This window comes from Eretmochelys imbricata, chromosome 5, assembly GCF_965152235.1.
Source record: "Eretmochelys imbricata isolate rEreImb1 chromosome 5, rEreImb1.hap1, whole genome shotgun sequence".
Taxonomy (NCBI): Eukaryota; Metazoa; Chordata; order Testudines; family Cheloniidae; genus Eretmochelys; species Eretmochelys imbricata.
Window position 1 is genome coordinate 30,360,214 of NC_135576.1, and position 27,605 is coordinate 30,387,818.

Consider the following 27,605-nt stretch of genomic DNA (forward strand, 5'->3'; position numbering starts at 1 on the left):
TTCTGCAGGTCTCTGGAATCCGGAGAATTGTACAAGGTGGGATCTTAGTACCTTTTGTGATCTGCTGAACTTACATTTGTTTGCAGGAGTATAGATGCCAAAGTGTAATGTGACCCTGGAAAGTATGTAACAACTCATCTGTGTTCTCTGAAAACAACTTCCATCCATCAAATGGGAGATCCTTGACTGGGAAGCCAGACAACTGTAGTCAGGAAGCCCTGCTCGTCACCACCACCATAGAAATAGAATGGGCTTTGGTGTCTGCAGTATTGAGTGCTGCCTGCAGCAACGTTCTTCCCAATAACTGTCCCTCAGCCATACTGGCCTCAAATTGTTCCCTTTGATCTAGAGGAAGGTGTTCAATAAATGACCATATTTCATGTAGCTGGTGAAGTTGTACTTGGCCATCAATGCTTAGTAATTTGTAATGAGTAATTGCAGCATAGCCAATGAATGGGCCTTCCTTCACAGGAGGTCCAGGGGTTTTTGGTCTCTGTCAGATAGGATGGATTTATGATGGCATTGTTTGCCCCACTCGTTAACCACATCAATGAAAAGAGAATTGGGAGGTGGGTGGGAAAAGAGGAATTCAGAGTTCTTGGTGGGGATATAATATTTCTTGTGGGCCCTTTTACAAGTGGGTGTTAGGTAGCCAGGGTTTGCCAGATAGCATGTTCCAGTAGTCTCATTAACAGAGAGGGCAACTGTAGAGGGTGTCGGAGTGTAGAATGTTCAACAGCTTGTGCTGGGGTTCTCCAACCTCCTCAAGGGGTATCTGCAGAGAGTCTGCCACCTGCTTAACAAGGTCCTGGATTGGCTATTGAAGGAGGAGGCGGCGGCATCAGGGCCTCATCTGGCAAAGAGGATGAGAAGGTGGTTTGAGGCATGGCTTCTTTGTCCACCCTGGCCTCCTGCTCCTCAAATATTTCCTCCTGTTGCTGTGGGGGAAGAAGCTTCGTTCTCCCTATCATCCCAAGGGGATAAGGTCAGGCCCTAGGAAACAGGTGATAATAGGGGTTCTAGCATGGCCATGCAGGGGAAGGGGTGGCATCCAGGGTTGCTCCCACCAGGTATGATGAGATCCCAGAGCATCTTCCCTGCCCCTTTGGGAGAAGGGGTTAGTGTAAGGGCATACTGGAGAACCCTGTGCTGAAATGGAAGCAGCAGAAGGTAGGTCATCATCAACATCCTCTTTTTCTAATGGGGGAATTCCTACAGAAAAGGGGGTCATGTACCGGGGACACAAAAAAGATCCAGAGACCAAGAGGTTCTTGGTAGCAAAAGATATTCACTACCTTCTGGAGACTCTGGTTGAGCTGTCATTGCCAAGTCTTTCTAGTATCTGAAGTCCTGTGGTACTGAATGGTGCTGTTTATCCTTGTCCAATGGTACCAGAAGCTTAAGGGGCTTTGAAGCTGGCATTGAAGAGGTTAGAGGCTTACATGATATTGTGACACTTGGTAAGGGCATCGAGACACGAGTCAGAGTTGACAGCATAGATCTTCTATGTTCGGTGCTGTCCCCAGCCAAGGGTGCCAGGGTCTTCCTAGAGCGCTGTTTAGCCTTAGAGCTGTGTTTTCTAACATCCCCCCCTCAGAGGGGCCTTTCCCCTATACAGTACCGAGCCTCAAGGAAGACCTTTTTGAGGCTATAGATCTGGCTGGAGACCGAGATCTTTTTGAGGGAGAATCCCTGGGAGGGGAACTAGATCTCCTCTTCTGAGAGGATTTGGGAGGAGGGCTCCAAGCATTTCTTCCTGCTAGGAAAATGCTGCACCAAGGTGGATGGGGCACTAGAAACTCTGGAGACTGATGTTCAGAGGGGTCCTGACCTGGTTCCAAAGGAGGGCAGAGGGCACACTTAATCATGAGGAGTTGAAGTTTGACTTCTTAGTTATTCCAAACCCTAGATTTCAGGGCTAGATGGAAGTTGCACTTCTGTGGCACGACTGGCCCAGGCAGTGAATGCCTGTTATCAACTGGGATGGCCTCTTTACACAAGAGGCAGTGTTTAAACTCCAGTGAACCAGGCACATGCCTCACAGGGAGAATTTCCCTGATGAGAACAGAACAAGTCTTCATAACCAAAAGGAGAGGGTTGTTTTATTTTGAACACTAAGCTAACTACAACTAACAAGCCAGTTAACTAAAGAGAAGCTCCATAAACGCCAAAGTAGGTGAGAAATAAACATGCTAGCTCCGTCTCGAGCTGAGGTGGTTGAGAAGGAACCGAGGGGGAGGTTTGCCCACACAGCCTGATATAACCTTAGTGCAGGGCAAAGGATACCAACAGCACATGCCCAGGCCAAGTGGACACTGCTAATGAAAATCTCCAATCAAGGATGCATTAGGCACATGTGCACCAAGAGTGGAGCACTCATAGGGATACTACTCGAAGAACCAAACTTTTTTTATAGTACTAGTCTTAAGGAAAATTGGCAGAAATGTATCTGGTACAAAAATGCTGTGATTACAACCTGAAAATTTAATCATCTTTAAGAATCTTTAGTTCCTCTCCCCCATCAATTTGTGAGAGTTTCATTTTAGTTTTATCATAATAGTCTTTAAATAAAAGTAAGTTATACAGATAATATTGTACTATGAAGCAAGAACAGAAGAAACTTTCCCATATGGATTGTCTTCATGCATGGGTTTTAATTACTAAACATTTGGTAGCCTATATTTTTAAATAAACTTTAAATAAAATCCCTACCCTTTTCGGAGAATAAAAGTTTTTGTTTTCTCCTCTTATTGTTTTAATTAAAAAAAAAAAGAAGAAAAAGAAAGGATAACTATCCAGTTCCCGAAAAAGGACATTATTCAATTTGAAATTCCTGTGGTGTTGCATTCTGGGCAGCAATCCTGGGTGACGGGTGAACCCTGGGCTCAGTGAGGCTAGCCCCCAGCCACTCCTTCTCCCCGAGGCCCCACCCCCCCACTCCCATCCCCACCCCCGGCACATGGGGTGGAGTCCCTGGCTGCAGGCCAGCCACAGCGGAAGAGCCCCACGAACCAGGAGGGGGCCTGGAGGTGGAGCTTGGGCAGGGCCACGCAAGGCTGTTTGCAGAGGCTCAGCCTCCCCCTGCCTTTGATATCCTCCGCCCATTGCAGCATTTGTTGCATGTAAAAGGGAAAGATTCACATGCTGCGCAAAGCACCCCTAAAGAAGCTTCCTCTTTTCATGCCATACTGCTCCCTCAAATTTTCTTTCTAAGGAGGGTACTCACTTTAAGACCTTTAGGTTTCATGCTAAGCAGATTAACTGCATCAACACTCTTCCCATAAGCCTAATTACCATATGATACTCAAGTGGTGCTGAGTCTTCTGCTTCTGAGAGAAAAGACTGGTGGGAAGTAACTCTTTAGAATGGGGTGCAGTAGGCACAGCTGAATAGCACAGGTCTATGCAGCCCCCCATGAGTCAGTAATAGCAGAGGTAAAGTTAGAGAGCTCTAAAATGCACAAAATACAGAAGTTTTTCTTTTCCCTTTGTTCCTATTATTTTAAACAAATCCAACTCTACAGTTTCTCTTCCATAAAAACATCTCCGCAGGCTAGATCTTCAGGTGGTGTAAGTTGGTATAGCTCCACTGAAGTCACTAACTTACACCAGCCAAGAATCTGGATCCTTACTCCTATAAATAAATTGGAATTTGTTGTTTTAAGAGTTTTTAAGAAAGAGGTTGATGCAAATATTTCACAACTTACAATGATATCCACTAAAACCTAACACACACAGTTCTGTTTTGGGGATTTTCTGAGAGATTTCTACAGAATGAAAAAGGTTACTTTGAATAAGCTCATGGTTCACATTCCTGCCATTTTCATGAATTTGCCACACACAAAAGTTGCGTTTTACCAGCATAAAATAATAACATTTCAGTATAATGAGGTGCTTTTGTTTTTAAGTAGAGGAACAATATATTTAGTAGAAGCTGCTGCAGCTAAAAAAGCTTCACAGTAACAGGTAATAGATACAGTAGTAAACTCTTAGTACAATAGCTATATTTCTGGAGACATTTCAATTTTCTTAGGATTTAACTGAAAATTCTTTAAAGCTCATACTTTCCTGCAGCAAATAAGCCTTTAACACAATTGTTTAAATATTAAATTAATATTTATTAGTATTAAATAATGCAAACCTTGGTTAGTCTGTAAAGTGCCACAAGTACTCCTTTTCTTTTTGCAAACCTTCTGTAATGTCACAGACACAGTACTCCTAAACTAATTGTTTTCTCTTTTCTAACCAAAAATCCCAGATAAGAGTTGTTTGGAAATTGAGTATCAGGCAACTATGCAAGAGCAGTACTTGGAAAACATTTTACTAAATAGCAGGTTTCAGAGTAGCAGCCGTGGTAGTCTGTATCTGCAAAAAGAAAAGGAGTACTTGTGGCACCTTAGAGACTAACAAATTTATTTGAGCATAAGCTTTCGTGAGCTACAGCTCACTTCATCGGATGCATTCAGTGGAAAATACAGTGGGGAGATTTATATACACAGAGAACATGAAACAATGGGTATTACCATACACACTGTAACGAGAGTGATCAGGTAAGGTGAGCTATTACCAGCAGGACGCTCACCTTACCTGATCGCTGTAGCTCACGAAAGCTTATGCTCAAATAAATTTGTTAGTCTCTAAGGTGCCACAAGTACTCCTTTTCTTTTTACTAAATAGCAGTCACTGTTCAAACTTAAGTGTTCCCAGACAATCAGTAGCACATCCTGAAAAAACAAACAGCACTATTTTTCCAGCCAGCTGAGTACAAGAAGTTAGACTCAACTGGGGTAAACTAACAAGTTACAAAAAACCGCTGTTAGATATTTCTCAGAAGTGATATACAGCACTGAATTATTACTAATACTTAGCACTTTTGTAGTGCTTTACATCTTCAAAGTGCTGTGCAAATGTTAATTATAGAAAGAAAGTTGGTGCTCAAAGAGAGAGCATATTTCCCAAAGTGGAGGGTGACCAGAGGAATGGCACTACTATAGCAGAGATAATGGCAGGAGGAGGAAATTTAAATATTTAGGAATGACTGAATTTTATATATTAATTAGCTATTACAGAACTGACATTGAACACTACAGATGAGGATGTCTGGAAATTACATCAACACCTTTCAGACAACAGATTTCTGTAGCCACAAATAATCAATTCTGGAATTATAAATGGCTCCGTGGCTTCAGATTGCCTAATTTAGAAATCATGAGGAATGCACAGGGATCAGCTTCTCTGTAATCTTTAAAACAAGTGACTTCCAAGGACTATTATCCTTAGACATCAATGCGAATTCCATGTTTTATAGACATTAGTTCTCCAGTACCTGTTAAATACATAACAAATGAACACAGATGAGGTAAAGATGCTGTGATTGCCACATAAAGCCAGTATGGCAAGGGAGCAGTTTTTCCAAATGGACAGATCCAAAGGCCATGACGAATTCCATCACGGACATGGTGAGAAGTCCAGGATATACACAACATCCAGGGAAGAAAGCACCATGAGTCCTTAAGCCTGAAAAGGTGCATAATAAATTTTAATGTCACAGCCACAACAGGAATCACAGTAGAACAATGAAGAAGTGGTCTTTGTGGAAGAGTCAGAGCAGCCTGTGGAAAGGAAAAAATACAGTTGGCAACCAGCACCATCATGACAAGGTAAAAATGCTTCTTGGATGTTTACAGATAAAATATCAAGTGAACAAAAACCATTTGTTTCCCACAGAAGTGCAAATAAAAGCTGTTTTTCCTATTATCTTTATTAATTTCTCCCTCTCAAGATTTGAGATAACTGTTCTTATCCGTGTTAGTCTGTATTCGCAAAAAGAAAAGGAGTACTTGTGGCACCTTAGAGACTAACCAATGTATTTGAGCATAAGCTTTCGTGAGCATAAGCTTTCGTGAGCTACAGCTATGCATGATGCATCCGATGAAGTGAGCTGTAGCTCACGAAAGCGTATGCTCAAATAAATTGGTTAGTCTCTAAGGTGCCACAAGTACTCCTTTTCTTTTTGTTCTTATCCAATATGCTGCTGTGGTGGAATTCAATATACAGCATATAAAACAAACAGGAAATACACAACTGTACAATATACTATTTAAAAAAACCACCCAAACGCATCTTGCATTAAATTAAATTTACTGTGCTGAAATCTATTAATTTGTCAATATTAGATATACCTTATTTAATCATAGTAATAATTTCTAACAAAGCAAAATGAATAAAATCCAATTAAAAACACCCACCAGCTCATTTTGGCTGTCTTCTTGTCTCAGTATTCCTTGTTTATGGACAAAGAACATTTTCAAATGCTAAAAATTGTTTACATGTATTGTTAAGGTCAACATTACATTTTTTACGATCAATTGTTGGCTAATAACCATCACATTGAATTTGCTTAATATTAACTCAGTTCAGTAACAAGTGGATATTGGCTTCTGTTGAGGTATTTGTCAAGACAGAATAATAAAAGTGTGAGATTTTGCTTAAGGTGAGATCAAGTGGCCTATTTGTCACAAGAGGATCAATAAATGTTCACCATGTATGTATGTACTGGGGAAGACATTGCAAATGTGCCTATTAGAAATACCTAAAACTTTCTCCGTTACGTGTGCAGCCACACATTTCTTTAGCATAGCAATTTTTTAATATTCTAAAAGGGAAAGAAAAATAGCTGTTCAAAAGAACTACTGATCTCTCACGCAATCCGGAAGCAAGGATTTGCATCTTCACTGACTGGCTGCAACATGAATTCAGGTAGAACTTATTAACAAGGCAGGATGTGTTCACTCTAATGGAATGCCTTGTGTATAACCCCTCCGAATTCCTGAAGAGGATTTTGGAACAACTAAAAAAGAAACTACCCACAGAGAATCTTTCCCAAGTTTTGCATAGAGCTCACAGTATGCTGGGATAGGAGTTTGGGAGTTAATCATTGCTTTGTGACTATCCATGTAGGTTAAAACATGATCAATAAAGCTAACACAGATGTACACTTCAATACAGAGTCTCCGTACTTTGATTTAAGGAGCTCTCAAAAATCTATTAATTTTTATAATTGCTTTTATAGAATGTAATTGCACACAAAAGTCCAAGACGGGCACTCAACAAATTTAAATAGAAAATAAAAACGATACTATTCAAGACTTCAGAGCAAGTTAAAAAAATAGAAACTTTGTCTTGCCATGTGACTGTCAGCCCTTCAGTAGCAAGATTATTCTTTTTTCTATATAACAAATGGTAGTGGCAAGGTTCCAAAGAACCTTTGTCCACATGCACACAGACCACTAGCAAAAGCTGATCAGTTATCCTACAATCATAGAAGATTTGGGTTGGAAGAGACCTCAGGAGGTTATCTAGTCCAAACCCCTGCTCCCCCTGCTCAAAGCAGGACCAACACCAAATAAATCATCCCAGCCAGGGCCTTGTCAAGCCAGGTCTTAAAAACCTCTAAGGATGGAGATTCCACCACCTCCCTAGGTAACCCATTCTAGTGCTTCACCACCTTCCTAGTGAAATAGTGTTTCCTAAATCCAACCTAAACCTCCCCCACTGCAACTTGAGACCATTGCTCCTTGTTCTGTCATCTGCCACCACTGAGAATGGCCGAGCTCCATCCTCTTTGGAACCCCCCTTCAGGTAGTTGAAAGCGGATATCAAATCCCCCCTCACTCCTCTCTTGTGCAGACTAAACAAGCCCAGTCTCCTCAGCCTCTCCTCGTAAATCATGTGACCCAGCCCCCTGATCATTTTCGTTGCCCTCCACTGGACTCTCTCCAATTTGTCTACATCCTTTCTGTAGTGGAGGGCTCAAAACTGGACGCAATACTCCAGATGTGGCCTCACCAGTGCCGAATGGAGGGGAATAATCACTTCCCTCGATCTGCTGGCACTGCTCCTATCAAGTTATTTAGTGTTTTGTGGTGATCAAGAAAGAGTAGGCTGTACTGTGTGATCTCATCAACATGACCAGTTTCCTACAGAAGAAGCTTGCATGTGAAGGCATCAGCAGAAGAGGATATAGGGTGGGAAGGGGTGATGAGGAAGGAAACAGCAGGGACCATTGTTGAACAAAGTACCCTTATTACTGCTGATTTTGTTCCCATAAAACCAGACAGAAGCACTAACGGGAATACTAGCAGACATCTTTAGGAAAGAGTGACACAGAGCTGGCAGCAAGCATATTGGGCCTTTCAGGGTGAGGGGGCTTATTTCTTGTTAAGCTAAAGATCCAGAGTAGGTTTGATGGTTATGGAGAACAAAGCTGCAGGATCCGGATTCATACTGATTTAATCCATAAATGATTATACAATGGAATTAACAGAAAAAATTAGGGCTGTCGATTAATCACAGTTTTAATCACACTCTTAAACAATGGAATACCAATTGAAATGTATTAAATATGTTTCTATATTTTCAAAAATATTGGATTTAAATTATAACAGAATATAAAATGTACAGTGCTCAATTTATTATTTTTTGAATACAAATATTTGCACTGTAAAAATGATAAAGAAATAGTATTTTTCTATTCACCTCATACAAGTACTGTAGCGCAACTTACAGATGTAGCGTTTTTTTTGTTACGTTACTGCACTCAAAAACAAAACAATGCAAAACTTTAGCACCAATAAGTCTACTCAGTCCTAGTGACCGTCTGAACAAGAAGTAAGACGAACAAGTTTGTTTACATTTATGGGAAATAAGCTGCCTGGTTCTTATATACAATGTCACCTGAAAGTGAGAACAGTCGTTTGCATGGCACTTCTGTAGCTGGCATTGCAAGGTATTTACGTGCCAGATATGCTAAACATTCGTATGCCCCTTCATGCTTCGGCCACCATTCCAGAGGACATGCTTCTATGCTGATAGGGGGAGAACCGTATGTCTCCTGCTCTGTTTTACATGCATTCTGCTATATATTTCACATTATAATGGCCTCGGATGATGACCCAGCACATGTTGTTCGTTTTAAGAACACTTTCATTGCAGATTTGACAAAACACAAAGAAGGTACCAATGTGAGATTTCTTAAGATAGCTACAGCACTCGACCCAAGGTTTAAGAATCTGAAGTGCTTTCCAAAATCTGAGAGAGATGAGGTGTGGAGCATGCTTTCAGAAGTCTTAAAAGAGCAACACTCTGATGTGGAAACTACAGAACCTGAAACATCAAAAAAATAAAATCAACCTTCTGCTGGTGGCATCTGACTCAGATGATGAAAATGAACATGCGTCGGTCCGCACTACTTTCGTTATTGAGCAGAACCCATCATGAGCATGGATGCATGTCCTCTGGAATGGTGGTCAAAGCATGAAGGGACATATGAATCTTTAGTGCATCTGGCACATAAATATATTGCAATGCCAGCTACAACAGTGCCATTGAACGCCTGTTCTCACTTTCAGGTGACATTGTAAACAAGAAGCAGGCAGCACTATCTCCTGCAAATGTAAACAAACTTGTTTTTCTGAGCAATTGGCTGAAGAAGTAGTATGACTGAGTGGACATGTAGTTGCTAAAGTTTGACACTGTTTTACTTTAGAATGCAGGTTTTTTGTACATAATTCCACATTTGTAAGTCCAACTTTCATGATAAAGAGATTGCACTACAGTACTTGCAATAGGTGAATTGAAAAATAATATTTCTTTTGTTTAGTACAGTGCAAATATTTGTAATAAAAATAACTATAAAGCGAGTACTGTATTCTGTTTTGTGATTGAAATCAGTATATTTGAAAATGTAGAAAACATCTAAAATATTTAAATAACTGGTATTCTATTATTGTTTAATCGCGATTAATTTTTTTAATCGCTTTACAGCCCTAGAAGTAATAAAAGTTTATTTCATATATAATTGTTATAGGCTGGGCTAAGTCTTGTTGAAACTGGTGGTGTAACAGCCACCTTTCATTCATAGATAAGTGTAAAGAACCACTGATCTCATTTATGAAACCAGACAGGTGAAACTATGGGAGCACCACCCAAAACACAGGCACATGGTAAAGTCTGTGTAGAAGCTGAACCGTGTGACCCAAGGGATTTCCCTGGGGACTGATACAGTGAATGCAGGAACTAGGGGATTGACTGGTGGAGCTGGGTGTGAGCATGACAGAAAAATACACAGAAAGACACAGAGAAGGAGCAGACAGCCAAGGAGACATCCAGAACAAGCACTGGGACCATAGCCCTGAGAAAAAGCCTACAGAGAAAACTTTTTGGATACAGTACAGAACATGCTTTTAGAATACAGTGATGGCGGAAACTAGGCTTGGAACTGTAAGTAGAGAAACTCTTTTCTGATTCCTATTGTGTTCAGTGAAACAGGACTTGGTACATTCTTTGTAAATGAACAGAACTGCATCCAAGAAATATATGATTCCATCAACAATTTCTCTTCCTAACAAAAATAACTTGAAAGATCCTGAATTTTGGAAACTGCTCTTGTCAAAAAGGGGATAACAATGCTACACAGAACTGATCCATTCCTAAATGAAAAAATCATGTTTGTAATTTTTGTTGATTCAAATCTTTAGTGTAAAAGGATCTCATACCAGAGTGTGGGCTCATTCCAAGTGCTGACATCACAGTGCTAAAAGTAAAGGCTATTCCATTGTAAGAATTCCTGTCCTACATACGAAATGTTAAACTGAGTAGCTGTCCATCAATAGGCAACCTGGACAGTCTCAACTATCCAAGGCACATTTTAATAGTAGTAAATGATAAACCTACTGAGCAAAATTCTCCATGACTAATCCATTTAACTACAGTTACTCTATTATTAATACTTAACTCATTACTCTGACTTATCTAGAGAATGAAATGTGCTACTTAAAAGTAAAATTTTGTAACAAGAATGAATAAAAGGATTTCTTAGATACTTTTAAGTACTTCAGAAGTGCCCATTTCTAACAGAGAAGAAAATACATTATCATGCTACTGCTGAAGTTAATGGTAAAGTGACCACTGACTTCAAGTGTAGGATTAGGTCCTACAGATTTATGTTGAAGAAAGAAATGAACAATATGACATCTTACTGGTGTCAAAGGATGTTATTCTTTATTCCTTTCTTCATTAGTGCAGGTACTTTTCATTATTCAAATCTTGAGGTGAAAAGTCTTAATATAGTTCCTCTATACCGTAGCTAAAGAAACAATTGTTCTTGTCACAATCCTTTCATAAGCATACTGTTTTTCACTATCTATTGTAACACTGGGTGTTGAATTTTCATAATAATGACTGTCAGAGTTGGAATTTGAAAAAAACATACTATTTTACTAGACTACAAACTAACAGCAAGAAAATTAATGTCCATGTTTAATACAAAATTTCAAACAATAAATGCATTTAAAAAAATAAAGTATAATCATTCACAAAAGTAGGTTCAAGCAGAGTACTGTAGTTGAAAACAGGAATGATAGTACAAGCTGGAGTACTGTACATGCAAATATTATCTTTTTTGCACTGACATACTATTGGTGAAATTTTGCCATCTACTGGAAATAGTTAAGAAAAGGCTTATTTTCAGAATATTCCTGTTGAGAAAAAAAAAGCCTCAGGATAGCGAATAGATTTTAAAAAAAGAAAAAATACTAGGTTTTAAAAATAATTAGTATTTAGTGACTCACATATACAAAGCAGTTTTTTAAAAACAAGTGGATGAACAGATGACAAGTATTCATTAAAATAAATTCTGGTTAAACTTTTTGGGACATGGACAACCTGAAAACTAGTCAGTTTCAAATAATGAGTTAAGTGTCCTCTGGCAATTTTGTGGTTTTAAAATATTTTTCTATTTAAAATTCAAAAGTGTTCTGCCTTTTCTGTTATATGAAAGTCCCACAGAAACAAAAGGGGAAACTGACTATCCAAAGAGTACAGTCAGATGCACAAAGTACACAAACTGAAAAAACTGAGATTTCCCTCTCTAATCTTTCATTTATAGCAATTGTAGGTATATCTTGTAAGAATAGGAGGTACAACACTTTAAATCACAAGTATGATTTTAAAATCTCTGTTACGAATAATAGTGCCTTTTACACAAAAACTTCCTTACAAATTTAATTTAGAAAATTCAATTTTTCCCAAGTTGAAACATTTTTATATTGTTCTTTACTTTTTATTAGCTTTAACTTATGTGTTACACAGAACACTCAAATCTGGTTCTCTCCACGCTGTAGCTCACGAAAGCTTATGCTCAAATAAATTGGTTAGTCTCTAAGGTGCCACTAGTACTCCTTTTCTAACTGCTTCTTGAGTACCTCCTAATGGTAGTTGGCTATGAACATCAAATTGTTAGGAGTGAGATTTTTCAAATGCTGGTCTCCATTTTTCCTCCACAATTTGCAAGCACAAATAATTGCAACACACAAGTGACTTTATATGGCTACAAATAGCTGTGGTCCTAAAATTCGCCTGTAATTATTTACACCTCCCCCCCCACCCCCACACTTCCTTCTGCAGGTGCAAAACAGAGCCCTAGCTAGGCTTAATTTTCAACCTGTCAATGCCTATTCTTATTTCACAGTCAATCTTATTTAAACTAAATAACAGTTGGACGTTCTGTCATCTGGCTGCTTTTACTACTTATTCTAAAAGAAAAAAAGGAACAATCTCATTTAAATAGACACAAAGTGTATGAAGCTACACACAAAAGTGTAACTTGGCTAATAAAGCGAGTGATATACAAATGTTAGGAGCTACATGTAGAGAGTCTCCAGAACTTAAATATCTACATCTGATACTACACTTTTTTTAAAAAGGCAGAAAAAATGCCACATTGGGCCTTTAAACTTAAAAAAAAAATATGCAGTGAGATGTAAATGAATTTTAACATAAAATATAGCTTTTTATATATGTTTTAAAAACATTTTGTAACCAATTAAACACATCAAGACAATGAGACCTCTGACTGCAAAGTTTAGGCTCCAAGAGCTGATAGTGTTTAGAAGTAGGTGGAAATGCAAAAATAATTAAGAAAACAAAGTGAACTTTGATCTATCTTGCTTACCTGTAATGAAAGGGAGTGAGCAAGAAAAAAATGGTCCACATCAATGACAGAAGAGAGGAAACCAGCTAAAATGACTTCACTAAAGTCACTCTTCTTCCTGAGCCCAATCACTATCACCCAGGACCATACTCCCACCACACCGTGCACTCCATTATCAGAGAGAGCTCGGAGCCAGTCGTGTTGCTGAATGAAAGGGAACTGCAGAAGTCGGTCTGCTATGAAGCAGAACATTCCCAATCCTAAACTGGAAATAACTGAAGCTGTGCTGAAAGTTTGGAGAAGAGCATGAGCCTTTTCAGTCTCAGATGCCATAGCAAGTAACATGTCACTGTACACAAGATGCCATCAGGATACACGCAGCCCATTATCCTTTTAATCTTCAGTCATTCTGTAAATTATCAAAGAGAAAAGTCTTAATGAAGAAATGTGGCAACCAGCACTAAATACTTGTTAAACTCAACTATATCTGCAGCTGTAATAAAACATATCCTAATAGCAAACTCATTGCTCAAAATCTAAGATTCTCCAGAAATACTAAGTACAATTAACTTAATTCATTGACCCAAACAGTATGGATCTGAATCAAAAATTGGATCTGAATCAAAAATTGTGTGCTGTTTTAATGAGAACAAACACACACTTTAGTACACTCATGCATTGACTATCTTTTGACATTTCCAATTTCATAAAACAAAATCTGAGAATTATATCCAATCATATACCAGACTTATTCCGAGATTTCCCCTTCCTTTCATATCAGGATTTTCACCACATTAATGCCTCTACTTTGTAGCCAAGTTGTTTTGATTCTGGGGTTGATTAGATCCTCAAAACCTCAGAGCTTTTTATGCTTTGAATTTCACATCACAACTTGCAGTCTTTCACTACTATGGGAAGTTTTTTATGCAGCCTCTTTCACCTCTAGAAATATTTTTATATAATGCACACACACCTGTTTCCCCCCTGCAATTTGTTAGCATACATATATAACAAAACTGCCTCTGAGAACACAGTCTTAGTTCTAAACATCTGATAGTTATGCTCCTGTATTATTTCAAAAATCTGTGGGAACACATTAGTTTCAAAGCATATTTTCTATTTAAAATGCACTCTTTACATGATGGTTGCTATCTCCTTATAATGCAGTAAAGCTTTGATAAGCACAAAGTCCTTTCTTCTACATTATTTTTTTGGTAAATAAATTTTTTTTTAATTGAATAAGACAATTTATTTTCATACTCATGTTAAGTGGTGCCCTTAAAAATGATTTTTGAAAGACATTGTTATGAAATTTTTCATGATTGCAAATAAGTTCTTTATTATAAACCGAACAAAAGTTGAAACTGAAATAAATTTTCTTAACAAATATTTCTTCCATCCTAAGCACATGCAAGTGTATTGTAAGATTGTCCAAAAGTGCTTCATATGCCAGACATTCATTTTTAAAGAAAAAAGTTCATTGAAGCATTCATTTGAAAAAAGAATGAATAATACATGAACTTTGCATAGAGATGAGAAAAAGTAGGTCAAGTTTAGAGCCTGTTAACCATGACTGTACCCCTTCAGAGTAATCATGTAACATGAACTATTTTCTGCAGCATGTCTTTGTACTTTTTTAAAGATTCATAATTTAAAACATCACACTTTGAAGAATTAAATTCCATTTTTTTTTCCAGTTTAAGAAACAAGTGACCCCAGCATCTCCCAAACCTTTTCCTAGCCAACCAAGTAGCAGCACTTATTAAAGAAGTGGTTCGCACAGCGTGGAGGGTAGGGGAGAAGAGCTGGAAAACTGGAGAAATATAGTTAAAAAGACCACTTCTATTTGATTTCCATGTCAGATTGGATGTTGTCTCAGCTCACAATATACCATGCACAGGACTCCTGTTTAGGAAGAGTTCATTAAGAGACATTAAAAGCTCTTTGTACGTACATACATATGCATGCATGCACAGTTGGAGTAAGTGGACATATCTCTATTTACTTCATTGCAGTTGCGTCAACTTACTTCAATAGCAAATTTGGCTTACAGTCCACAGATTATAGCATTTGCACCTGCTTGCTGTACTCAAATCATTTTGGGATATTCACACTCCCTACTTCTGACTACAGAGGTAAGGAAATACATAAACAGTCAAATCCCAGTAAGCACAGACAGCTGGTCCTGTCTTTGCACAAATCAAACCAAGTAACAGTAAGCACTCACATAGCACAGAAGCTTTACAAATGTTTTACAAAATATATATGAGCACAGAACAGAAAATCAAAATATGGAAGAAACCCCAACATCCCCATTCACCAAACTTTTACCTGATAAGTTCCTAAACAAATATGATCACCAAATGAGAAATGACATAAACTAGACCACAGATGACCTGTAAAAGACTCTGGATATCAACAAAACTTAACATTTTTTATAATTGATCGTTAGTTAAAGATAGAAGGCACTCAGGAAAACAGATAACTTGCTACAGAGGAAACCCTCCCATTTAAAACACAAGTGCCCATTTCACACTAATTTGACATTTCATGACATTATATTCAGAACATCCAGAACTGTAAGCTACCTTACCTCAGCAGGTGAGAGCTCTGCTGGAGATTAGACTGTGGGGTAGCCCCACACCAGCAAACTCCAAGATTCTGCTAGTTTAAACCTGGCCTTGTAGGTGATAATCAATGAATACCAGTTCCTGAGAGATGTCTTTCTGCAGTGTCCAGGCCCGCTCACTGTGACACACAGAAAAATAATTAAATTCATTCACTCCAAAGAGACAGTGTACACAACAGCCTGTTAGGTTAGGTGAAGACTCACACCACACTTTAATACACAGCAATGAGACTGTTTTGTAATGAAACTAGAATAAATTTATTAATGAAGAACAGAATTTAAGTGATACTAACCAAGAACAAAAGAGATAGGTCTGGTTACAAACAAAACATGCTTTCTAGTATACAAAATTTAATAGATTATAATCCTGGTCTCAGGCAATTACTCACCGATAGTCAGTTCCCAGAGACTTCAGCCCACATGGTTGAAGGATCCACCTTTCACAGATTCCAAGAACTTTGGGCCTCTTTTGTCCCATAAGTGTTGTATAACTAGAACATCTTTTTGCTTCTTCTTATATTTTCCAGAGTCCATTATCTCTTTGCTTCTTCTTATATTTTCCAGAGTCCATTATCTCTGTCTCAAGAGCCAGGAAGACTTCCTGGAGGTGCAGACTCGGCCCCCGGTCTCAGTAAACTCCTTCCTCCATTTCTTGATAATTTGATTGCTTTGTTTACCTTGTATGTGTAATCCTTCTGCCAGGTGGAGCCAGCAGCAACAAGGGCCGCGTTCAATATCTAAGGGTTCCTCTTGAACAATACAACACAGAACTGGCTCAAGCCCATACCCAGTAACCTGGGAAAATTACACACCACCCCACGGCACCTCTTAGAGGCAATACTTCCGCACTCACAATCACAGAGTCTGAGTGTGGAAAAGAAACTTTTAATGAAAGGAAGGACATCACCTGACATTAATTAGGGAAAATGCCACAAGCAGAATTCATAATCATGAAACTGTGAGGAGGACACTCACCCCAGAGTGCGTAGGGCAGTGCCTTCTGTCTCATGTTCTTGAGTTCTACAACCAAAAGTTCCTTTTCTGTGCCCCTCTCTGATCCCTCACCACACTCCACTCACAGTTGTTGTCCTTGGTCAGTGAGGATCCAGGGTTCAGAGGTGCACCTGTGTGAGTTCACTTCCCACCTGGGAAGAAGGCACCTTGCTTGCTCTGCCATCCGAACACTTGCTCTGGCCAGCCACCTCGCCAGCCGCTCGTTCACCTACCGACTCGCCAGCCGCTCGTTCATTGGCTGATTGTCAGTTATCTTCTGTTGCCTCCTGACTCTCTGCTGTGACCTCTGCATATCAGTCTCTTAGTGATTTTCAGCTCTTTGCAGACTGGACAGAAACACTGCCCCACCAAAAGTGATTTCAGTTCTCATTTGAGCACTTTGACATAACAAAAGGCGCCTAATTAGCTCTATCTTTGAACAGTGGGAAAGAACAGACTGGTGGCCCATAGGAGAGGCCATACCTCCTGGCTGGGACACCTATCCCCACCCCTCTTACTCTCACAGGGGTCTGGCATTCGAGCCCCTGATTTACAAGTTCCGTTCAGCTGAGGATGACATCTCTACTGGGACAAGTTCAGCACAGTTCTGCTCCCCTTTAGTCATACAATGAAGTTAACATTGATAACATTTCTCTACCCCTGCATGCCATACTAAAGTGATTTGTAACCCAACACCAGCCAAAGCTTGGAGCTACACCACTCCTATCTGCTAGATACCTACACAGAGTAGGTGTGTCTGTGTAAATACAGTTTGCTCCTGAAGTCTCTCCCCTTCCCGAACTAGCTGTCAGGGGAGAGCTCATTCAGACCCTGATTACATCTGTAATGTACTTTTTTTGTCCTCTGCCTATAATTAAGACAGACAGGTGAATCCGTATTCTTTTGTCTAGGGCAGGATGGGTTAATGCATTGCCTCCCAAATGCATTTAAAGAACGTATTTCCAGCACACATGCATAACTCTTTGTACTCAACGTGTACATACATCACACAATCATTTCTGGAACCAGCATGTCACCAGTTTACATATGATACCTCACATGCTACATTTTAGACACATAGTATGATACTTATGTTGGGTGTAGTGAATGTGTCAAGCCTGATATGCATTGCAGTATAGTAGGCCTGTGGGCATTTAGGGCTCTTTCATCTGCCATTTTGTTGCCTAGTCACCCAGTTCTGAGAGACCCTTTGGAGCTCTTCGCAGCCTGCCTGGGACCGCAAACGTGAAATTGCAGCACTACTAACTGTAGTCTGTAACCTGTCATTTAAATCAGCTTCTGTACCAAATGACTGGAGGATAGCTAATATAGCTGGACCGCTTAGTAACAGTGATCATAATATAATTAAATTTAACATCCCTGTGGCGGGGAAAACACTACAGCAGCCCAACACTGTAGCATTTAATTTCAGAAAGGGGGACTACACAAAAATGAAAGTTAGTTAAAAAGAAATTAAAAGGTACAGTGCAAAAAGTGAAATCCCTGCAAGCTGCATGGAAACTTTTTAAAGATACCATAATAGAGGCTCAACTTAAATGTATACCACAAATTTAAAAACATAGTAAGAGAACCAAAAAAGTGCCACTGTACTCTTTTTCTTTTTAGGGATCCTACAGAGGCAGGTGATCATGTCACCCGATACTGGAACCCATCTTGAATTCTGTACTTTTCCACAACAAGCCGGGGGGGTGTGTGTGTCAAACTAGGAAACAAAGGACTCCCGCCTTATGCAAATCCTATTTAAGGGTAGGGAGTGAGGTAATCCTGGTGGTCAGTTCTCCCCTGCTACCCCACCCAAGAGGGCTGGAAACAACTAAGGCACCATCTACACTGGCAAGTTTCTGCGCACTGAAGCAGCTTTGAGCGCTGTAACTCCCGAGATGTACACACTGCCAAGCCACTTAGTGCGCAGAAACTGTGCAGTTGCAGCACTATAAAAAACCACCCCGACGAGAGGCGTAGAGCTTTCTGCGCCGGGGCTACAGCGCTGCGGTGCCAGTGTAGACACCATGGCGATTACAGCGCTGTGGTTGGCCTCCGGGAGGTGTCGCAAAATGCCTGTTCTCACCTCTCTGGTCACTGGTTTGAACTCTACTGCTCTGCCCCCAGGTGACCAACCATCAGCCCCACCCTGTACATTCCTTTGCAAATTTGAAAGTCCCCTTCCTCTTTGCTCAGTGATGCATGCAGTGGTCTCAGCACATCTTCCCAGGTTGCCATGCCTCCTCCACGCACTAGGCAATCTCCTGCTTGGAGCAATGCCGAGCTCCTGGACCTCATCAGCATTTGGGGAGAGGAAGCTGTGCAGTCCCAGCTGCGTTCCAGCAGTAGGAATTATGATACTTACGGAGAGATTTCACGATGCATGATAAAAAGGGGCCATGACTGGGACACATTGCAGTGTAGGGTAAAAGTGAAGGAGCTGTGGAACACCTACCACAGGGCACAGGAGACAAATTACCACTCTGGTGCTGTGCCCACAAGTGGCCAGTTCTACAAAGAGCTGGACATGATACTTGGTGGCTACCCCACCTCCACTGCGAAGGCCTCTGTGGATACTTTGTTGGCTGACGTGCCAGTCGAGGAGGAAATCTTGGACGAAGAGGGGGACGGGGACACAGAGGATGACTCGGAAGCCAGAGATGCATGCAGTCAGGAGCTCTTTTCTACCCCGGAGGAGCCTAGCCAGTCACAGCAGTCGGAGCTTGGCAAAGTGCAAACAGGAGAGGAGGCCCCTGGTAAGCGGATCTGATTTTGGGAATTGCTGAAGCGAGTTGTTGGGGGCAGGAGGGTTGCAAGAAACAGGCTTGTCTCCCACCGCATGCCTTGTCTGAGCGGCAGAACAGGCTGTTGATAGACTCCCTCACTTCATGGGAATCTTCCTCAGAGATCTCCAGGAAACTCTCGTGGAGATAGTGGGCAATCTGCTGCTGCTGTTGCAGGTTCCTCAGCAGAGCTGCTTTGTTTCTTGCCCCATTAACAGTAACTTTCTCATGCCACTTTGCCGTGACTGGGGGAGGGGTGGAACCATTGCTGCACACAGGCTAGCCGCATATGCACCAGGGTGGAAGCCGCAGGCTTGGAGAAGACCCTCCCTTGATTCCCTGCTCACCCTCAGCAGCGAAATATTTTCCATAATGATTACCTCCTGTGGAAAGTGTGGGGACAGAAATTATTACCAGAACCACCCTAGAATGCTGGCTGTCCCCAAGAGCCACATGCCAAGTGTACAGCAGGGTCCGGGAAGAGTGTTTTACCCTGCCCCTATGGCTACTCACCATTTGGGGGTCTTGTGGCTCATGTGTGCTTGTTTGGGGTCAGCCAGTTAGTGACAGGTGCGAGAGTACTACCTGTGTTTTAAAGCACTGAATCGCTGTTGCAAACAATACTGCTTCTGTAAAATGTTGCATTTAAAACTTCACAGAGATGACCTTGGGAGGCCAGCCTCCCTTATCAGTGGCAGAACGGCTGCGGAGAATTAGAAAGCGTTCAAGAAGAACTAAGGAGGACTTTCTGCATGAGGTTATGATGCACTCAGCTGCCAAGAAACAGGAACTGAAGGAATGGCGGGACAGCGAGAAGAAGGACCGAAAGGAGAATGCGACACACCAGAAAGAAGCCACGGAGTAGCTCCTAACAGTTACGGAGTGCCAAGTGGACACACTCCAGGTGATACTAGCTCTTCGAACCAAGCAGCTCCGCCCCCGCCCTCTCCTGCAGCCACTGTCGCAAAATTCTTTCCCATGTGCCCCACACACACCGCCAACACACTGTTATCAACCTCCTGGCTCCACTCTCTACGTGCAGAATTCCACTCCTCCCTCCTCACAGTCCAGCAGTGTGGACTCCCACTACCCACTGTACTCAACACCCATCCCTCAGCAGTTTGGCCCTGCTGAAGTACAGCACCGGGTGCATTGTACTCCAAAGGAGAAGGTTGGGTATGATCCCCTGAACATACACAAATCTGTAGCTGTCCCGAGAATCCTCCTCCTCTTGAGAGCTTCCCTTCCGATGAGTTTTTTAATTTGACTCTCTCCTCCGGTTGTTGTCTTTTAATAAAAGAATTGTGTTTGTTTGAAAGCAATCTTTATTCTATTAAGCGAAAGCAAAAACAGCACTGCAAAGCAACATAAAATAATGTTAAGGTCCCTTCTTGCATCATGTGCACAGTCACCTCCTAGCATTACAAACACTGCAATCCCGAGCACAGCAACAAATACTAGTGGCTTTCAGCTTCAAATTTCTGCCTCAAGGCATCCCTGATCCTTATGGCCCCGTGCTATGCCCCTCTAATAGCGCTGGTCTCTGGCTGTTCAAACTCAGCCTCCAGGTGCTAAGCCTCTGCGGTCCAGCCCTGAGTGAAGCTTTCACCCTTCCCTTCACAAATATTACGGCGCGTACAGCATAAGCATAGGAATATTGCCATTGGCCATATCCAGCTTCCCATAGAGGCAGCACTAGCAGGCTTTTAAATGGCCAAATGCACAGTCCACAGTCATTCTGCACTCTCTCAGCCTGTTGTTGAACCGCTCCTTGCTGCTGTCAAGTTGCCCCGTTTATGGCTTCATGAGCCACGGCATTAAGGGTAGGCGAGGTCTCCCAGGATCACAATGGGCATTTCGACTTCCCCTACGGTGATCTTCCGGTCCAGGAAGAAAGTCCCTGCTTGCAGCTTCTTGAACAGGCCAGTGTTCCGAAAGATGCGTGTGTCATGCATCTTTCTGGACCAGCCTGCGTTAATGTCTGTGAAACGCCCACAAGCGCATGGAGAACCATTGAGAAATACCCCTTGCGATTAATGTACTCGGTGGCTAGGTGGTCTGGTGCCAGAATTGGAATGTGCATGCCATCTATTGCCCCTCCACAGTTAGGGAAGCCCATTTGTGCAAAGCCATCCACGTCACACACGTTGCCCAGAGTCACGGTCTGTCGGAGCAGGATGCGATTAACGGCCCTCCACACTTCCATCAACACGACTCCAACGGTCAACTTTCCCACTCCGAACTGGTTAGCGACTGATCAGTAGCAGTCTGGAGTAGCCAGCTTCCACAGCACAATCACCAGGTGCTTCTCCAGTGACAGGGCAGCTCTCATTCTTGTGTCCTTGCGCAGCAGGACTGGGGTGAGCTCATCGCACAGTCCCATGAATGTGGCTTTCCTCATGTGAAAGTTCTGCAGCCACTGCTCATCATCCCAGAGGTGCATCATGATTCGATCCCACCACTCAGTGCTTGTCTCCCAAGCTCAAAAGTGGTGTTCCACTGTGGTCAGCACCTCGGTGAATGCCACAAGCAATCTCTACACTACTATGCGTGGTGAGATCAGTCTCACACTCCTCTTGCCTTTGTAGTTTAAGGAATAACTCCACTGCCACTCGGGACATGTTGGTCAGAGCGACCAGCGTTCTGGTCAGCAGTTTGGGATCTGTTCCTGCAGCCTGAAAGAGGCAGAGTGTGCAGTACACAAACCGTTGAAAGATGGTGCCAAATGCAGACAGAAGCACAGGGATTGATGGGATGCAAAGCAATGCTTCACAGGGCATTGGGACCGGATCCAGAATGTCCCCCAGCCCCCTCCGCCTTCCCACAAGTCTTAGCAGCAAAAGAAAAAGAGGTGCTCTCTGGGATAGCTGCCCAGAGTGCACTGCTCTGAATAGCGCTGCAAGTGTGAACACACTATCGCGCAGGCAGCTGTCAGTGTGAACACACAACAACGGTTTCCCTTCTGTGCTTTCTGAGCAGCGCTGTAACTACTGGCGCTGTAATTTTGCAAGTGTAGATGTGCCTTTAGACTGAACTGGAGGAAGAGAACTGAACCCAGGCTGGAAGGGCATCTGGCCTCTGAAGAAGATTATTAGAACCACATTTAGGATCAGAACTTGCATGTAACCAGTTTCTTTAGTGTATTAAGCTGTTTGAGTACTCATTTTTATTTTCTTAGTAATCTGCCTTGTTCTGTCTGCTACCTCTTTAACTACTTAAAATACACCTGTTATAGTTGTTAAATTTACTTGTGGTTTACAATATAACCTAGTTTATGTGATTTCTAAGCTGGGGGGGGCCAGAAGCTGTGTACACCCTCCTCCACATTGAAGGAAGAGGCACATTTTATATAATTTTGGGTTTGTACTCCAAATGGGGGGGTAGACATCTGGGTGCTGTGGCAAGCACCTTAAGCTGAGCCTTCCCAGAGCGGATCTCTGTCTCTCTGTGAAGCTGGGCGTGTCCCTGTCTGTGTGCTTGGCTGGAAAAGGCTAGGGAGCCAAGCCCAGCAATACTAGGTGAAAGGGTAGAATAGTCTGACTCAGTGGTGTCCCAGCACACCAGATGACACCTTGGGGGTCCAGGCCATCACATGCCCCATCTCAAAAAAGATATATTGGAATTGGAAAAGTTTCAGAAAAGGGCAACAAAAATGATTAGGGGTATGGAATGGCCGCCACATGAGGAGAGATTAATAAGACTGGGACTTTTCAGCTTGGAAAAGAGACTACTAAGGGGGGATATGATAGAGGTCTATAAAATCATGACAGGTGTGGAGAAAGTAAATAAGGAAGTGTTATTTACTTCTTCTCATAACACAAGAACTAGGGATTACCAAATGAAGTTAATAGGCAGAAGATTTAAAACAAACAAAAGGAAGTATTTTTTCACACAACACACAGTTAACCTGTGGAACTCCTTGCCAGAGGATGTTGAAGTCCAAGACTATAACAAGGTTCAAAAAAGAACTAGATAAGTTCATGGAGGATAAGTCCATCAATGGCTATTAGCCAGGATGGGCAGGGATGGTGTCCCTAGCCTCTGTTTGCCAGAAGCTGGGAATGGGCAATGGGATGGATCACTTGAAGATTACCTGTTCTGTTCACTCCCTCTGGGGCACCTGGCATTGGGCACTGTCAGAAGACAGGATACTGGGCTAGATGGACTTTTGGTCTGACCCAGTGTGGCCATTCTTATGTTCATAGGAAGATGATACCAGACACTAGACTAGAGGGTTCTTTAATTCAGCAAAGGCATAACAAAACCCAATGGCTGGAAGCTGAGGCTTGACAAATTGAAACTGGAAATAAGGTACACATGTTTAATAGCAATGATAATTAACAACAGGAATAGATTATAAAGAGATGTGGTAAATTCTCCATCACTAACTTTTAAAATCAAGCCTGGGTATTTTTCTAAACTATCTGCTCTAGTTCAATGACAAGCTATTGGGCTCAATTCAGGAAGTAATGGGTGAAAACTCCATTGTCTGTGTTATGCAAGAAGTCAGACTTGATCATACTCGTCCCTTCTGGCATTAAAATCTATTAAGTCTCAAGCCTAAAAAAACAAATTCTACAAGCTACCCCATTCACATACTATTAATATTCAAGACACTGGAGCAAACTCTCAAGAGATTACCTAGTGGGACAAGAGATCAAAACCCAAAACAATCTAATCTGCTATATTTTTCCACATAAACATTCATCATTAAAAATGTACTTTGCAATCAGAAGTTACAGCAGTAATCGACTTGGGGTGGGATGTATCAGAAATATGCAAAACATAGGTAGGATCTTAGGGGTGTGATCCACGAAGCAATTTAGGTGCCTAAACTCCCAGTTTGTGGCACCACTGCAATTCACGAAACTCTCCCTTAGCTGCTGCCTAACCCTGTAAACACCTACACTCACTTAGAGCCTAATTTTCTGCAGTAAAAATTCCTTAGGCACTTCAGTGCCCTGGGACATGCAATCTGCTGTCTCCCTCTAGGCACCCTGGAGCCTATGTCCTGCCTAAGCCCCAGAACAATTCACGAATAGGGGAAGATACATGTTTGTCCACCTAAGTCACATGCAGGGCCTGATCTGGTAGGCAACCACTAAACATGCCTATCAGATCAAGTCCTATTGAAGATCTGGGAGGTGGAGCGGAAGGAGGTGCCTGTAACAGTTCATGGCAACTGTATTCTCCCTCCATGGTCCAGCAAGAGTGTCCGCTCTTGGGCTTCTGGCTCCCCAGTTGTCACCTCTCTTGGTCAGAGAAGCATGCATCTTTTTGTCTCCTAACCAGGGTATTTCCAGGCTGCACAATTTCCTGCCTATACTGTGAATTTCCCAGCAAAGTCAGACTGACTAAGCAGGCCTGCTCTGATTTTCTCCTCAGAGGCCACAAACAGTATAATTGCCACCGTTGTAAGTTACCACACAGCCCTCTCTAATCAAGTACATTTATTCCTACGGTAAAAGCATTACAGAGAAAATATATTAAAGACAACTAAAGATCCTACATGTGATGCATGCTAATAACCTTACCAGAGATCTCCTCAACTCCAGCAAAGGCTCTGACTGATGAACAGTTGTTCAAACCCCAACAAGGGGTTTTTCTGTGGTCACAAGTTCACAACAGCTGTTAGCTCAGAACATACACACCCATGAATCTTAGGGTCACTCTTCTATCCAGTATAGGGCTCTGACCTCATCCTCACGATACAGGTGATCAGCAAACAATGGGTTTCCTCTCAGGTTGCAACTTCAAATGGATGGATCCAGAGCTGGGTAATTTGCATTCCCCTCCTAAATATTTTCTAGGAAACCCACTGAACTGAAAGTTCAGTCTTATCTGGCCCACTGTTTTAAAAGAGTCCACTGGAGAACTCCTTGGCAAGGAGAAGTGGGAGGTGATGGTGTACATCTTGTAATTTTTAGCCCAATGGTTAAAGCACTCACCAGGGATGTGGGAGATCCAGGTCCAATTTACCCCTCTCTCTGTAGTCCAGTAATTTGGACATGCACCTGGGCGGTGAAAAGACCCTGGGTCCAGTCCTCCTGCTCCTATCACTCTTCCATTATTTATCCATATTGAAAGAGCTTCAACAGTAGTGACAGCAAGAACCCCACATTGGATTATCCAAAAGCACAACGGTTAAAGCTCTCTCCTCAGAGGTGGGAGACCCCTGTTCAAATCCTCTCCACCCCTCTGTCTCCTACATACCAGATGAGTGCTCTAAGTCAAGGCAAAAAGTCAAAACGTGGGTATCACCACCTCCTCCAGCTGTTTTGTGAGGAGTGAGGCAGGTACCTAACTCATTCATGTAAGAAACAGCTTAGGTGCCTAATATGCCTAACTCTAAGCAGGTTTCAGAGTAGCAGCCGTGTTAGTCTGTATTCAGAAAAAGAAAAGGAGTACTTGTGGCACCTTAGAGATGAACCAATTTATTTGAGCGTAAGCTTTCGTGAGCTACAGCTCACTTCATCGGATGCATTCAGTGGAAAATACAGCGAGGCGATTTATATACACACAGAACATGAAAAAATGGGTGTTATCATACACACTATAAGGAGACTGATCACTTAAGATGAGCTATTACCAGCAGGAGAGCGGGGGTGGGGTGGGGAGTAAACCTTCTGTAGTGAAGTCAAGTGTGGGCCATTTCCAGCAGTTAACAAGAACGTCGGAGGAAGGGGTGGGGGAGAATAAACATGGGGAAATAGAGCTGTAGCTCAGGAAAGCTTATGCTCAAATAAATTGATTAGTCGCTAAGGTGCCACAAGTACTCCTTTTCCTTTGTGTAATGACTCATCCACCCCCAGTCTCTATTCAAGCCTCAGTTAATTGTATCCAGTTTTCAAATTAATTCCAATTCAACAGTCTCTCCTTGGAGTCTGTTTTTGAAGTCTTTTTGTTGTAATATTGCAACTTTTAGGTCAGAGATCGAGTGACCAGAGAGATTGAAGTGTTCTCTGACTGGTTTATGAATGTTATGATTCCTGACATCTGATTTGTGTCCATTTATTCTTTTACGTAGAGACTGTCCAGCAGCGACTGGTTCTTGTTTGTGGATAGCTAGCAAAGATAAGCACCTAAATCCAGGCTGCAGGGAGGCACCTATCTTGGAGGGAGAAGCAGGGTATAGGACACGCTCCTGTTGTTGGCATCTCTGATTGGCTAGTTTAGGCAAGTCCCCTTTTAGCATCCTAGCTTTTGTGGATCATATTGTTAGATGCTTCTCTAGCTCTCTCCCCCCGCCACCCCCCCTTGTTTCAGGAGCCTAGGTACTTAACTCAGCTTTATAGATCACAGCGTTGTTCCTATGACTTTTTAGGCACCTAAAGTCAGGTAGCAGAACAAGCAGGGGATGGCCAGGCTGGGCGTGCGGGGGAGGACTCCACATGGAAGAGTTTATCAGCCTGACAGAGGCAGTTCTGAAGAGCAGTCAGTAAATCTACTACTACCTGGCTGCACAGAGCAGAGCTAAAGCCCAGCTGTCCCGGATGCCGCTAGTCTCTAGCGATGACGAAGCAGCAGCTCAGCACTTGCTCTGCCCCAGATCCCTAGACTAGGCGGTCTCGGCTGCTCCGAGCAAAACCTGAGTAGGCTGTGACGGGGTCCCAGCTTTTGGTGTCAAGGGAAGGGGCGTGTGTGAACCCTCCCTCACCCTGCGGCAGGGCGCGTGACACTGGAGCCTAATTAAGGCAGCAGAGGAATCCGCAGCAGCGCTGAGTCTCTGAGGCCACGCAGCCAAGAGAGCGTCTGGGGGGGCGAAGCGCCAGCTCCCCCGGCTGCCCCAGCCGGGACCGACACCAGGGCCTCGGCCCAACCTAGCCTGGACCGACGCCAGGGCCCCTCCACTCCCCCCTCCTAACGCCGGGGTGGGCCGGGACGAGGCCCCGCCCGAACTGACCCCAGCCCCGCTCACGCCGGGGCAGCAGCGCAGACCTTTCTCGTCCCAGCCGCTCCTGATGCTGCCGCCTTTTTCCTCAGACGGCGGCTCCCGCTCCGCGCGGCGCCCCGCGTCAAGGGCTGGCCCGGCTCGGCTCACAGGGAGGCGCTGCCGCCGGCGCCGGCGGCGGCAGTCACGGCGGGGCCCACGTATCCCTATAGCGACGCAGCGGGCGGCCCCTCCCCCCCGCGAAAAGGCACAGAGCACTCTGGGATAGCGGCTAGCGGAGCGACCTGCAGGAGCCGCCCCACCCGGCGCGGTGCCC

General features: G+C 42.7%; 1 protein-coding gene across 5 annotated transcripts; it reads right to left on the reverse strand.

Annotated features, from left to right (window-relative positions):
- Positions 1-3,650: 3,650 nt before the first annotated feature.
- TMEM267 (transmembrane protein 267) lies at positions 3,651-27,539 on the reverse strand. Of its 5 annotated transcripts, none has more exons than XM_077816817.1 (4): positions 27,337-27,539; positions 15,579-15,738; positions 13,012-13,399; positions 3,651-5,611 (listed from the first exon to the last, which is right to left on the reverse strand). In XM_077816817.1, the coding sequence occupies exons 3-4, from the start codon at positions 13,333-13,335 to the stop codon at positions 5,276-5,278; spliced, it is 660 nt and encodes a 219-aa protein (XP_077672943.1). In that variant the 5' UTR covers positions 13,336-13,399; positions 15,579-15,738; positions 27,337-27,539; the 3' UTR covers positions 3,651-5,275. The 5 variants fall into 5 exon arrangements, with proteins under 5 accessions (XP_077672943.1, XP_077672940.1, XP_077672942.1 ...); XM_077816814.1 differs by having other exon boundaries at positions 15,584-15,738; positions 27,337-27,537; XM_077816816.1 differs by lacking the exon at positions 27,337-27,539 and adding an exon at positions 16,009-19,545 and having other exon boundaries at positions 15,584-15,738.
- Between the last annotated feature and the right edge of the window lie 66 nt (positions 27,540-27,605).